General features: G+C 43.0%; 1 protein-coding gene across 4 annotated transcripts in view; it reads left to right on the forward strand.

The window, feature by feature from the left end:
• DPYSL2 (dihydropyrimidinase like 2) overlaps window positions 1–14844 on the forward strand; it is a 162356-nt gene that overhangs the window by 51409 nt on the left and 96103 nt on the right. For all 4 annotated transcript variants that reach the window (XM_070765804.1, XM_070765805.1, XM_070765807.1 and 1 more), the window contains one exon: window positions 3482–3666. In XM_070765804.1, the coding sequence (XP_070621905.1) occupies window positions 3482–3666 (185 nt within the window). The remainder of the gene's footprint in view (window positions 1–3481; window positions 3667–14844) is intronic.

Below are 14844 nucleotides of genomic sequence, written 5' to 3' on the forward strand. Positions count from 1 at the left end.
ATTTGACTGAAAGAGTAGTAGACCCTTGGAACAAACTTCCAGCAGACATGGTTGGTAAATCCACAGTAACTGAAATTAAACATGCCTGGGATAAACATATATCCATCCTAAGATAAAATACAAAAAATAGTATAAGGGCAGACTAGATGGATCATGAGGTCTTTTTCTGCCGTCCGTCTTCTATGTTTCTATCCCAGGCCTACGCAGATTGAAAGCAAAGGAGGAATCTACGCACTGATATTTTAAATCAAACTTTTTATATAGAAAGCATAATTTATGTTGGGTATTTTGATTACTATTAATATTATTAATATTAGCAGAGTTCAGCTGGCTTAATTAGCAGCGGATTCAGCATGGCGAGAAATTAATTGTGTGGCTTAGAATCCCATTTATTAGCAATGAATGATCACTCCTTCATAAAGATGAAATAAATTGCAATCTTTACTTACAATTCTGTTGATTCATGCATTTACATAATGCAGGCATATATGCTTATATTTCAGTATACAGTGATACCTTGTCTTACAAATTTAATTGGTTCCGGGACAAGGTTCTTAAGGTGAAAAGTTTGTAAGATGAAACAATGTTTCCCATAGGAATCAATGAAAAAGCAATTAATGCATGCAAGCCCAAAATTCACCCCTTTTGCCAGCCGAAGCACCCGTTTTTGCGCTGCTGGGATTCCCATGAGGCTCCCCTCCATGGTAAACCCCACCTCCGGACTTCCGTGTTTTTGCGATGCTGCAGGGGAATCCCAGCATCGCAAAAACTAGCGCTTCGCTGGCAACGGAAGTCCGGAGGTGGCGAAGGAAGCCTCAGTGAAATCGTAGCATCGCAAAAACACCGAAGTCCTCGAAAACCCCACCTCCGGACCTCTGTGTTTTTGAGATGCTGCAATTTCGCTGAGGCTCCCCTCGCTGGGAAACCCCACCTCCGGACTACCATTGCCAGCGAAGCGCCCGTTTTTGCGCTGCTGGGATTCCCCTTCTGGGATTCCCCTGAAGCATCACAAAAATACGGAAATCCGGAGGTGGGGTTTCCCATGGAGGGGAGCCTCAGGGGAATCTCAGCAGTGCAAAAATGGGTGCTTCGCTGGCAACGGAAGTCTGGAGGCAGGGTATCCCAGTGTCGGTGGTGGGTTTGTAAGGTGAAAATAGTTTGTAAGAAGAGGCAAAAAAATCTTAAACCCCGGGTTTGTATCTCGAAAGGTTTGTATGATGAGGCGTTTGTAAGACGAGGTATCACTATATATCAATAACTTCTGGATGCTTCCATGTGTGAGGATGCCTTCGGATTGATCTCACACATGTGTCCTCAGCCGAGAGATATGGAGCACACAGGGAGATAGAATGAGGTGGAAAGAAAGTCTCAGCAGGGCGAAAAGGGAAAAAGAGAGGAGAAGTCATCTACTCTGCTGTGTTTATATAGTCTGCAGAGTACATCCCCCTTTTTGTCATCAAAAGTTGACACACTAGTCAGTTAATTTGCGACCTGACCATAGAGATGTGCCCACAAGACAGTGTAAGCATGTATTAGAGTGGTGAAACCCAACAATTTATACAAGCCAAATTTATGCATATGAGTTCATCTTGGCAGCTTCTCAGTGAGAGAAATAAAAAGATCAGTCCACCGGCTAGGCTGCTGCCTAAGGCCAAAGCTAATTACACATCCCTTTATGAGATAAAGAGTCTCCAGTTTCAGCAACTTACATTTATAGCTTCCCAGATTCTCTGCAGACAAGGCACTTTCCTCCAAGGATTTTAGCTGAGAAATAACATTACAAAACGTTGAAACTCCATGCCAAATTTCCCATCGGCCATCCTTAAATACCTATGGGGAGTGGTCAACAGTTCCCTAGAGTTAACAAACTACAGATTTCTTCCTTTTCCCATACAAGTATTCTTTTAAAGCGGGCATCTAACAAAGGCTCATAGTCTTCCCCCTTTTCCTTCTCTATGTCAAATCCTACTTTCATTGGCATCGGACCAGAATACATCCGGAACCATCTTCTACCGCACGAATCCCAGCGGCCGATAAGGTCCCACAGAGTTGGTCTTCTCCGGGTCCCGTTGACTAAACAATGTTGTCTGGCATGCCCCAGGGGAAGAGCCTTCTCTGTGGCAACCCTGGCCCTCTGGAATCAACTCCCCCCAGAGATTAGAACTGCCCCCACCCTTCTTGTCTTTCGTAAATTGCTTAAGACCCACCTATACCGTCAGGCATTGGGGAACTGAAACATTTTCCCCAGGCTTATATAGTTTTATGTATGGTATGCTTGTGTTATAGGATTTTATATAATGGGTTTTTAGATATCTCTTTTTTAAATATTAGATTTGTTTACTATTACTGTTTATTATTGTTGTGAGCCGCCCCAAGTCTTCGGAGAGGGGCGGCATACAAATCTAATTAATAATAATAATAATAATAATAATAATAATAATAATAATAATTATTATTATTATTATTATCATCTGCTACCTCTGGTGGTCTTTCAGGTTCATCCAGGTATATTACTCACTCTCTCTGCATCCACTGGCCCAATGTAAAAAGATGGGCCTGGCTCATCCTTCTCAGAATCTCTCATTACCAATGTTGTGGTTAGCTCTGGCCCAGCTCCTGCCCCAAGCACTGTGGATGTGAGGGAGAAATCCACATGCCGCAGGCCTGTTTTGCTCCCGGTGGAATCTGCTGATGAAGGCTCCTCTGACCAAGAAGACATGAGTGACAGGGAGGAGGAGAGTGTGGCAGACAGCTCAGAAGGAGATCAATTCTCTAGCTCCTCCTTGGATTCGGAACAAGAGTTAATGATACAGCCATGCATGGGGAGAGCAATGCATAGGCAGCAACAACTGAGAGATTATTATCAAAGAAAATGAGGCCACCTGTGGTTGGGTGGGGCTGTGGTAATTAATGAGGCTGCTTTAAATAGCAGCCTGTGGGTTTGGCCATTGTGGAGGATTATCTGATCGTTGTGTTTTGTGACTGCTTTACTGACTTTGACCTTTTGTGTGCTGATTTTTCCCCGCTTTGAAACTAAACCAGAGCAAATTGTGTTTCACTTTGTGAAAGAAGAAGGACTGTGAATTGCCTCACAGCTGCAATCACAGAACTGATAAGGGACTTGTACCAATTACCAGTTTGTTTGGAGACGAGTACTCTTTGCTATACAAAAAGAGGGCTTAGGTTAAGTGAATTGTCATTATAAAGAACATTGTTTTGAATTTTCAAACGTGTGTGTGTCTGAAATTGTATCTGTGCATTTTCGGGGGGATTCTACCAGAGAGCTCCACAGAACAACCACAGTTGGTTGAGGACCATTCACAACAATAACAGGCTTTCTGGAGGTTTTTCCCCTCAAAAAGCCACTGAGCTTTCTTGGTTTTTTTCCCCCCACTTGAAAATGTACATTAAAAACAAATATCTTGAACACGTGCTTCTCTCTGTGCTTATAATACTGATACCAGATGGCCTCTTATCTCAGACAAATAGGGGAGAACCTAATTGTGCCAGGAGGGGTAAAAACCATCGAGGCTCATGGACGAATGGTCATCCCTGGAGGAATCGATGTCCACTCCCGTTTCCAAATGCCTGACCAAGGAATGACCTCCGCTGATGACTTCTTCCAAGGGACAAGAGCAGCCCTGGCTGGAGGCACCACTATGATCAGTAAGTTCTAAATTATCTAATTTTAATGCAATATCCAGTTTGGTCTTGAAATTAAGGTACCAGGATAAAAACTGGGAGACTGTGAGTTCTAGTCCCATTGTAGACATGAAAGCTGGCTGCGTGACTTGGGCCAATCACCAAGAGACTGAGCATTCTAGTCCCGCCTTAGGCACGAAAGCCAGTTGGGTGACTGGACCATCACTCTCTCTCTCACTCCAACCCACCTTACAGGGTTGTTGTTTAATTGTTTAACAAGATTTATATGCCGCCCAACTCCAGTGGATTCTGGGAAGTGGGAAGGAGGACAAAGATATGTTGGATATGTTTTCTGCCTTGAGGTATTTGTTAACATAATAAAGGCAGGGTAAAGTAAATAAAACACGGAGATCAAAAGACGATGCTTGTAGTGCAAGAACAAAAGGTCTTAAGGAAACATGAGCCACAGAACACGGATATTAGAAGGAAAACAGACAGGAGATAAAAGTATAAACGGTGCAAATTTAGAATATTTGTTTATGATATATTGGAAAAATGTATGTGTGCGTAACATGTTGATATTGTGAAATGTCAGGGAAATATCAGGGAATTTAAAAATTCTTTCTCCCTGGATACTCTGCATATAAGTCTAAGTGCTATTGCTGTTTATATCTAAAAGGTGAAAATGCAGAATTACATCCATTTTCAGACCATTTTAAGTTTTGTTTTGAGGATAGCAATTAATACTTTTCCTTTGAAGGCTACTAATTATGAAATTCGGGATTACCATGGGCATAATGGTAGGCATCAAAGCATCTATTATTTGATTTATATATACTCACTTCTGTTAGTAACATGTTGCACTAAAATGGCCTGTGTGTCTGTATCAGAGGCTGCAAACAGGTTCCATAGCAGTAGGGGCAACATATGAACAATTTCACACATTGCAATGCCATATTTGAATGATTTTGGCCATATTTGAATGATTTTGTGCAGCATACCACAAGATATACTACAGTTTACATAGCTGGGTTTTTTCCCCCCAGCTTGCTAATTCTTACAGTGGAGGCCTTGTTGCAAATTTATGTCACCACTAGGAAATATTTGTTTGGTAGGGAAGACTTAACCAAAATACAACTCACATTGTTGCGAAAGTGACAAGGATGTGTCACGTTTTTCTGAGTTGATGAAAAGAGACTTCACTATTTTTATTTTGAGTTGAAAGAAATTACTTGTCTTGTGCAGCAAACCATGGTTGAACAGCATGGCCTACTATGGTTTGCAGATATCCTTGGAATTGGCAGGGGAGAGCAAAGTTGAATGCTTATAATGATTTCTCCTCCAACAGCCTTTGGCTATCTTCAAATGGTGAGAAGAGTATCTGTATACAAAGGGTTAATTTCCTTAGAGGACTTTTTCCCTTGGCTAAAATAAATTTGGTTTAAAGATTTGTACATCTGTCATTGGGGTCCTTGAAGCTAAGTAGGTGCTAAGCCTCCACAGTATTTCTTCTTGACTGTCCTACCCTCTTTCTTGTTGCTGATCTTTCTGACCAACTGAACTGTTGCTTCTCAGCCTTAACAGCTGGATTGGATTTTTGCACAAATATTATGCTTGTCTTCTCTCTTCTCCACTCTCCCCACCACAATAAGTTCTAGGGCTGGAGAGTAGGTTAGCCCACGTGTCTTTCTCATGGTACAAAAATCTCACATGTGGCATTCTGAATCATGCATAACTTGTACAAAAGGCGGGGTGTGTGAAGGAAACAAGAAAATAAGAGACACATCAAAGTAGAAAAGAACGATGCACCATATTATCAAAAGAAATTACACATCAATATAATCAAATTTAGGTTTGCAGTGAGCTTTCCGAAGCAAGCTTGGCTATGTGCTAAAATTTAAAAGGCCATACTGCACTCAGTTTTTTTAAAATTCTAAACTGTTAATATCTAACAGGGCCAAAAAGGTTGCTCTGCCAAGACTGCTGTATTGAAATGACATTGTTGTCCATCTCTTCCTTCTTGCCTCAAAATAGAAACATCTGGATGGTTGGCCTCACTATTTCTCTTCTCTTTCCTGCCTTCCATGACCAAAATAATTTTCAAAAGAAAAAGTTTTGAAATCTTTTTCAAGCAAATCAACCACTTTTAAGTGCTTTCTGCAACAGTATATTTATTTACCTATTTCTGTATAATACACCAGATTGTTTAAAATTCTTTGCCTAGAGAAAACAACAAAATTAGAACAGAAGTCTTCAAACTTGGCAACTTTAAGACTTGTGGACTTCAACTCCCAGAATTCTCCAACCAGCATAGCATAGCTGGCTGGAGAATTCTGAGAGTTGAAGCCCACAAGTCTTAAAGTTGCCAAGTTTGAAGACCCATGAATTAGAATGACTCTTCTTTGATAGATCTAAATACCTGGGAAAAGGTATGGACATATAACTGGAAAATAACAAAGTCAATTTCTTTTAAAGAAAATCAGATTAAGATGTTTTATAGATGGCACTTACCACCAAGTAGAATTTCAAAAATGTTTCAAGCTAACTCGCCTAATTGTTGGAAATGTAAAACAGAAATAGGTACCTACTACCACAGTTGGTGGACGTGCCCAAAAGCAAAAGAATATTGGAACTTAATAGAAAAATGGTTGAGAGAAATAACACAACAAGAAATCAAGAAAACACCAGAATTTTTTTTTACTAGGTATATCAAATAATAAATACAAAAAAGATATATATTATTTAATGGTACACATAGTAGTAGCAGCTAGGATAGCTTTTGCGCAAAAATGGAAAGATACTGAGATTCCAAAAGAAACAGATATTCTTAAGAAAGTTTTAGACTGCCGAGCTCGACATGATGATGAGACGGTTAAACAACCAAGAAGAATCAGAATTTTATGATATTTGGCAGAAGGTATATACTTGGTGGGAAACAAGGAAAAGGATAAGTGTGTTGTTATATCACTCTGAATATTTGAATTTAGTAGTAAAATTGTATTAGATGGTAATTATTTACTAATATAAACATAAATTCTTCTTCTCTCAAATTTATATATATATATATCTTTATAAATTTTATATAGGTTTAGATTTATTAAATTAAAACTGATATTTTCACTTTATATATTTTCATACATTTTATAGATGGTTTTTTTTAATGTGGAGCGACTGTAGCTCCACTAAATGTTCTATGTTATGTCTGTTATGTTTGTTTTTTGAAAATTAATAAAATATATATATATTTTTAAAATGACTCTGCTTCAATGCAGCACATAGCATAGACCAGTGTTTCCCAACCTTGGCAACTTGAAGATATTTGGACTTCAAATCCCAGAATTCCCCAGCCAGCGAATGCTGGCTGGGAAATTCTGGGAGTTGAAGTCCAGATATCTTCACATTGCCAAGGTTGGGAAACACTGGCATAGACAACAAGGGAATTTGTTTGCAATGGGATGTGGCATGGCATCACATGCTTCAAATCACCTTTATTCCAGAACTTAAGGAAAGCAGTTTACAAGAGGAGAAGTGACTTGGCCATTTGCAAAACTATCATATCATTTTATACAGACGCTTTGCAGAGTATTTCAAATATTCATCTATCAGTGTTTGGTGTGCCGGTTGGGATCCCAGGACATTAAGAGAAGGGCACTTACACTAGCTCAGGGGTAGGCAAAGATGGCTCTTCTATGACTTGTGGACTTCAACTCCCAGAATTCCCGAGCCAGTCATGCTAGCTCAGGAATTCTGGGAGTTGAAGTCTGCATGTTATAGAAGAACCAACTTTGCCTACCCCTGCACTAGCTGCATACTTTTCTAAGCCATGAACCATGCGTGGGTTCACAGAGGGGTGATGTGTAAGGTTTTAATTATGGGTCATTGCCAGCGTATATGAACCAAAGGATGTTTTGCATCTTCAAAAGAGGCTATTGGAAGATGATAAAAAACAGACTCTACAATGGAGGTTCAAACCGAGTTTAACTCCAGAACCTATTTTACTACAAGACAATGTGGTATCCCACTCCTTTGAGTTCTTTGCAGAATCATAAGGAATTATTTTGTCAGAAATCATATTTTGGCTAGTTCACATAGTGATGAAGCCATGTTTTGTTGAATAGGGTTCACACTAACTGGGTTCCGGTAATATGCTAATCATGAATCAAACCATACTGTTTGTTTAGTTAGCGTATGGCAAATATGGCAAAGACTTATAGTAGTTGAAATGTTAATGTGCAATCCATCCAGCAATTCAAGGAGAGGGAGGTTTATGTTGAAAGAAAATAAGACATTGGGCCAGAGTAAGTTCTTGATGGACATTGGGACACAATGTGGTGGATATCTTGTCGAGGAGCATCACAGTCATACCGAAGGATAGAGTAGAGACAAAACCATACTATGTGTTCATGAGATGTGAGTCCAGCTTCTTAAGCTGTTTATTTGTCTGTAGTTCTGGACTGGCCCCGTCTGAATGACAGATCGGTATGCATGAGCAATCCAAGTAATGACTATCGTACATTAGAATGACTCAAGCTAAATATAGTTAAAATCTCTCAAAACTTAACAAAGAAACAGATGTCCTTCTGTACTCCTCCAGGACCAGGAGTTAAGATTTTGTGTGTGTTCTAATTATGTGCTGTAGAACACTTGCAGAACATTTAGAGGAAGAGAAGGGTCGAAGTAACTTAGGAGTACACACGTCCGTACATCATAAACATCGTAGACATGCATTCCCACCATATGCATCCCAAAATACAAAATGGAAACAGAATTCACTCTGGTGCAATATAAGAGCTTCAGGAATGTAACAATGCAGTGTACAGTGATACCTTGTCTTACAAACTTAATTGGTTCCGGGACGAGGTTCTTAAGGTGAAACGTTTGTAAGATGAAACAATGTTTCCCATAGGAATCAATGGAAAAGCGATTAATGCGTGCAAACCCAAAATTCACCCCTTTTGCCAGCTGAAGTGCCCGTTTTTGCACTGCTGGGATTCCCCTGAGGTTCCCCTCCATAGGAAACCCCACCTCCGGACTTCTGTGTTTTTGCGATGCTGCAGGGGAATCCCAGCATCGCAAAAATGAGCGCTTTGCTGGCACAGAGGTCCAGAGGTGGGGTTTCCCAGCGAAGGGAGCCTCAGTGAAATCGCAGCATCGCAAAAACACCGAAGTCCTCGAAACCCCACCTCCGGACCTCTGTTTTTGCGATGCTGCGATTTCACTGAGGCTTCCCTCGCTGGGAAACCCCACCTCCGGACTTCCGTTGCCAGCGAAGTACCCATTTTGCGCTGCTGGGATTTCCCTTCTGGGATTCCCCTGCAGTATCACAAAAACACGGAAGTCCAGAGGTGGGGTTTCCCATGGATGGGAGCCTCAGGGGGAACCCAGCAGCGCAAAAACGGGTGCTTCGCTGGCAATGGAAGTCTGGAGGCGGGGCATCCCAGTGGCGGCAGTGGGTTTGTAAGGTGAAAGTAGTTTGTAAGAAGAGGCAAAAAAATTTTAACCCCGGGTTTGTATCTCGAAAAGTTTGCATGATGAGGCATTGGCGGGCCCCAGGGGAAGAGCCTTCTCTGTGGCGGCCCCGACTCTCTGGAACCAACTCCCCCCAGAGATTAGAACTGCCCCTACTCTCCCTGCCTTCCGTAAACTCCTTAAAACCCACCTTTGCCGTCAGGCATGGGGAAACTAAAACACCTCCCCCGGGCATGTACAATTTATGCATGGTATGTTTGTGTGTGTGTGTGTGTTAGTATATTGGGATTCTTTTTAAACTTTTTAAATATTTAAATTTATTTGGATTTGTTACGATTTGTTGTGTCTTGTTGTGAGCTGCCCCGAGATACAAATCTAAATAATAAATAAATAAATAAATTTGTAAGACGAGGTATCACTGTATTTCCAAAATGAATGAATGAATGAATGATAGATAGATAGATAGATAGATAGATAGATAGATAAACAAATAAATAAACAAACAAACAAACAAAAAATCCCCACCCTTTTTGTTGCCTAGATACATTATATGTTCCTTTTGGGTTGCTGAGCACCCATAAATTACCATTTTCTTCCAGTACTGCAAAATAGCTACTGAACAGTTGGATGACTTTTTTTTAAAGAGAAATTCCTCTTCCTGGACACCACAGTTCTCAAAGACGGTCTTTGGCTTCTTTCTCTTGTTCAAGGGTTTATTACGACTTGGAGAAGCAGTTAAATCAATCACCAGCTTCTCCCCTCCCCCGCCTTCTAAGAGTTCCTTGGGGTTTTCAAATGATATCTCGTTTTAAAGACTGCATTGATTTTTTTTTAAATGGAAAATAACTTGTTGACAAAGATGCTGCTGAATCCCTTGATGGATTTAAAAAAAATAGAAAGAAAGAAGAGCTTTCTTCTTTCATCCAAGTAATCCTCCAAGTTATAAAATCTAATTGGAAGCATAAAAATGAAGAATGAGAATGACTCTGCCTTTTTCCTCCTTCCATTTTAGCTATTTTTATCATCTGAATGCTAGAAAAAGTAACTGGTGGTTGGATATATATGTGCATTTTTGGAAATGTCTCCTAGGTTTCGATGTCTTTGGATCCAGGTTTAATTACGGGTTATTTGGGGTTTTGAAACGGAGTGACCAAAGGCTAGACATTTTCTGCCTCCCTCTCTCCCTGCCCCTTGATTTCTCTAAATTTCCTCCAATTATTTTTTAAAAAGGGAGCAATTGATGAAATTGAATATAATTTGTCTGCATGGATTTTAGGATAGCGACTGCAATATCTGCAATTGATTTAACAATTGTTAAACACTTACGAGCTGTTATTTTGTTTTTCTGATCTAAAGCTAAAGCTAATATTTCTGCCTACTGTTTTTAATTCTCAGAGGATGAATACAGATATTTGTAGGGAGAGGGGGACTTTGGTTGAGAGCCACAATTTCCCTGGCAAAGGGTTGCAGGAGGTTGTGGCAGCCAAAAATGGAGCTCGCCGAAAATTGAGCTCGCGAGCCCATTTTCACTGGCAGAAGCACCATGGGCTGGTTTCACTGTTTCCAGGGCGGGCCAGATCAGAATACCCCACAGGCTAGATCTGAGCCCCAGGCCTTGAATTTGACATCCTCGACTTAAGCTAACACCTAAATAATATTGCAGAATAACAAGGGACCTTGGAGATTTTTTACAATTATTACCACATTACAAACAATTACTTACCCATTGCTGCCCTTTGCATTAAAGTGTCTATTGGAATTACAGTGATCCCCCGGTTATTGCGTCCCCGACCATTGCGAACAGGGTAATTCGCGATTTTTCAACCCGGAAGTCAAAATACCATCTACGCATGCGTGCCGGGCACGCATGCGTAGATGGCAGCGGCTTCCCTGGGTCTTCCCCCTCTTGCTGGCGTCAGCGAGGAGTTTCCCCACCGCCCATGCAAACTCCTCGCTGCCGCTCGCCCGCCCTTTGCCTGCCCACGCCGTTCGCTCCCCCCTCTTGCTGTCGGGAGGGCGAGAAGCCCTCCCCAGCACCCGCTCGCCCGCCCTTCGCCGCTCGCCCGCCCTTCGCCCTGGCGGAGAAATTCCAGCCCCCACCTGGTCCCGCCCGATCCTCCTCCCTGAGGCAGCTCGCCCTCCCATGGCCGCTTCCTCCACCCTCTATTGCAAGCCCTCGCCACCGCAGCCAACGCGCGCTGCGATCTTCAAGCCCGGCTCCTTTCGGCCCAGCATCCCGGGCCAAGCAGCTGCCTTCCGTGACTGAGCCTGGCTGGCCCGGAAGATCGTAGCGCGCGTTGGCTGCAGCGGCGAGCGAAGCCAAGCCGGCAGCAATGTCGCCGCCGGTGCAGCCAACGCGCGCTACGATCTTCCGGGCGAGCCAGGCTCAGTCACGGAAGGCAGCCGCTTGGGCCGAGAGGAGCCGGCCTTGATCCGCCAACGCGCGCTACGATCTTCCGGGCCAGCCAGGCTCAGCGGATCAAGGCCGGCTCCTCTCGGCCCAAGCGGCTGCCTTCCGTCACTGAGCCTGGCTCGCCCGGAAGATCGTAGCGCGCGTTGGCTGCAGCGGCGAGCGATTTCGCCGCCGGTGCAGCCAACGCGCGCTACGATCTTCCGGGCCAGCCAGGCTCAGCGGATCAAGGCCGGCTCCTCTCGGCCCAAGCGGCTGCCTTGATCCGCTGAGCCTGGCTCGCCCGGAAGATCGTAGCGCGCGTTGGAGACAGGCTTTGAGTTTTGGCTGCGGGGTGAGGGAGTTAGGAAAGTCCTACTTCTCCCCCCGCAGCCAAAACTCAAAGCCTGTCTCCTGCTGCCCGGTTTAGCCAGGACACGAGCGGCGAAATGACTTGGAGGAATGTGAAGCTGAAACCGGCCGGTTTCAGCTTCACATTCCTCCAAGTCATTTCGCCGCTCGTGTCCTGGCTAAACCGGGCAGCAGGAGACAGGCGGTGGGCTGGGAGCCGCAGGCGAAAGGAGCTCGGGCATTGTTCTCCGGACCCCGCCCGCAGCCTGGAGAGGGAAAGGGCCGCCGCGGGGCTGAGCGGGCGGGGTCCGGAGAACAATGCCTGGCGCCGCGCTCCGATGCCCGAGCTCCTTTCGCCTGCGGCTCCCAGCAGCACTTTGAATCCAGCAGCTTCTGCTGGATACGGGCGGTGGGTGGGATGAGCGGCGCGGAAGCCAGGGGCTGTGGCAGCTCGCCCCCCCATCGCCCGTATCCAGCAGAAGCGGCGGGATTCAAAGGGATTCAAGGCTAACTTCTGCGCTTGGCTTGAGGACTCAGCTCGGAAGCTGCACGGGTGTTTTAGAAGGTCTCCGCCGGCATGGGGGGCTTCCTACCACCTCCCGAACCCCCAACTCGGGTTTGGGGGGTTGCTAAGAAGCCCCCCATGCCGGCGGAGACCTTTTAAAACACCCGTGCAGCTTCCGAGCTGAGTCCTCAATCTTCGGCTCCTCGCTAGCGCTGCGGAAGTAAAAATACCATCTGCACATGCGCAGATGGTGTTTGTACTTCCGCAGCGCTACTTCGCGAAAACCCGCTCGTTGCGGGGGTTCCTGGAACGGAACCCTCGCAACGAGCGGGGGATCACTGTATATTCTTAAATTTCATTTTCTTCCTATACTGAAGCTTAATTAAAGGATTCTTTCCCTCCCTTTCTGCCTCCCTCTCATATGTGTGAATATGAACGCACAGAATCTTGTGCAATTCATGGATATATTATTTTCCCCAATCATCTCTAACCTTTCCTATTCTTATTCCTATTCCTCCTCCTCCTCCTGCTACTGCAACTGCTACTATTATTACTACTACTACTACTACAATTATTACTGCGGTATTATTATTATTATTATTATTATTATTATTATTATTATTATTATTATTTCTTTTATTCATTAAACATGAAACTCAGTCAACTGAACATTTAAAGATGTGATATAAATACCATTGACTGGTGCTAATGGTTGATCGTAGGTATCAACTAAGTATCATCTACTTTACTATCTCCTTCTCTTCCTTCTCCATCATCATCATCATCATCACTGCACAATGTTTCAGTTTAGCTAAAAACACACAGATAAACTAACAAAGGGCAGCCTTGTTGTCTCGTTTTCTATAGTACCTATTTTGGTTTGGGCTTTTTGGAGGAAAAAAATAATCTAGAGCTGATGAATCTTTTTTCAAGCGAGAACAAAAAGAAACAAAAGTTCATTGCAAGAATTTGTTGATTGATTGATTGATGGGACCATTTGTACATACTTAACTGACACAATAGGAGATTGAATGCTGAACATCACTCCTTATCCTAGCTACAGGATGTGTAGTCTTGTTTTTGAATACAGGTAGTCCTTGGCTTACAACCATTCCTTTAGTGACCATTCAAAGCCTCAACAGTGTCAGGATTAAGCATATCCCGAGGTAATATTCTCAATGCAGAAGGAAGGCCTATGTAGAGAATGCCGAGTCATTCTGAGGCAATTAAGCATGCAGCAACCTCATCAAGTGAAAAGTATTTAAATATGCAAGAGCTCTCTGCTCTCTGCTGTCCGTTCGCGCTCTTTCTGTTCTCTGATCCTGCTCTGTGTGAAGTGTGCTCTGAAGTTGCTGTATTGATACGTTGGTTCCTGTGAGTTATTGTAACTAAGATAGTTGTAGTGAGATACTAGTTAGATACTAGTGCAATGTATGTATAGTAAAGACAGTATACAGTAGTAGTTTAAATAAGACTTCCTACGGCTGCTGTGTTTCACTGAAGACTTCAACTCCATATCTACTGGTCTGTGGCTGGCTGGTTGGGTTGTTTAGCTGGTTGGGCTGGTTTGCTGCTTGGGCTGGCTAGCTTCTGAAAGTGTAGCTCTGATAAACAGCATTGGAAAAAAAAGGTGACCAGTGACTGTTTTTCACACTTACCACAATTACAGCATCCCCATGGTCACGTGATCAAAATCTGGGCACTTGGCAAGTAGCATGTATTTAAGATAGTTGCATTGTCCTGGGTCACGGGGTCACCATTTGCAATCTTCCCAACTGGCTTCCGACAAGCAAAGTCATTTGCTTAATGACCACATGTTTCAACTGGAATAATTCACATAACAACCGTAGCCAAAAGGTCACAAAAAAGAGAGGCAAAGCTCACTTAACAACTACTTTGATAAGCAACCTAAATTTTGGGCTCAGTTGTGGTCATGATGTCCAGGACTACTTTTAATATCTTTTATGAGCAAAAATGAATTCTCGAACCTAAAATCTACACCTGGAATATTGCATTCAGTTTTGGTTACCACATTATAAAAAATAGATGTTGGGATTTTGGAAAAAGGGCAGAGAAGAGCAACTATAAAATGATTAAAGGCCTGGAGACAAACACATAAAACAACCAACCAATGTTAATTGCTGTCAAAGGTTGTGGGTGCTTCATCACTGGAAGCTTTGAAGAGACTGGACAGTCACTTGTCTGGTGTAGTACAGTGTTCCCTCAATTTCCACGGGGGATACGTTCCGAGACCACCTGCGAAAGTCGAATTTCCGCGAAGTAGAGATGCGGAAGTAAATACACCATTTTTGGCTATGGACAGTATCACAAGCCTTCCCTTAACACTTTAACCCCCTAAATTACCATTTCTCATTCCCTTAACAACCATTTACTCACCATTATTACTAGTACTCACCATTGAATAAGACACTTAGTGATCCTGATATTTATAAACATAATTATTTATTAACAATAATTATTTTTTTTG

Source organism: Erythrolamprus reginae, chromosome 12 (genome assembly GCF_031021105.1).
Source record: "Erythrolamprus reginae isolate rEryReg1 chromosome 12, rEryReg1.hap1, whole genome shotgun sequence".
Lineage (NCBI taxonomy): Eukaryota > Metazoa > Chordata > Lepidosauria > Squamata > Dipsadidae > Erythrolamprus > Erythrolamprus reginae.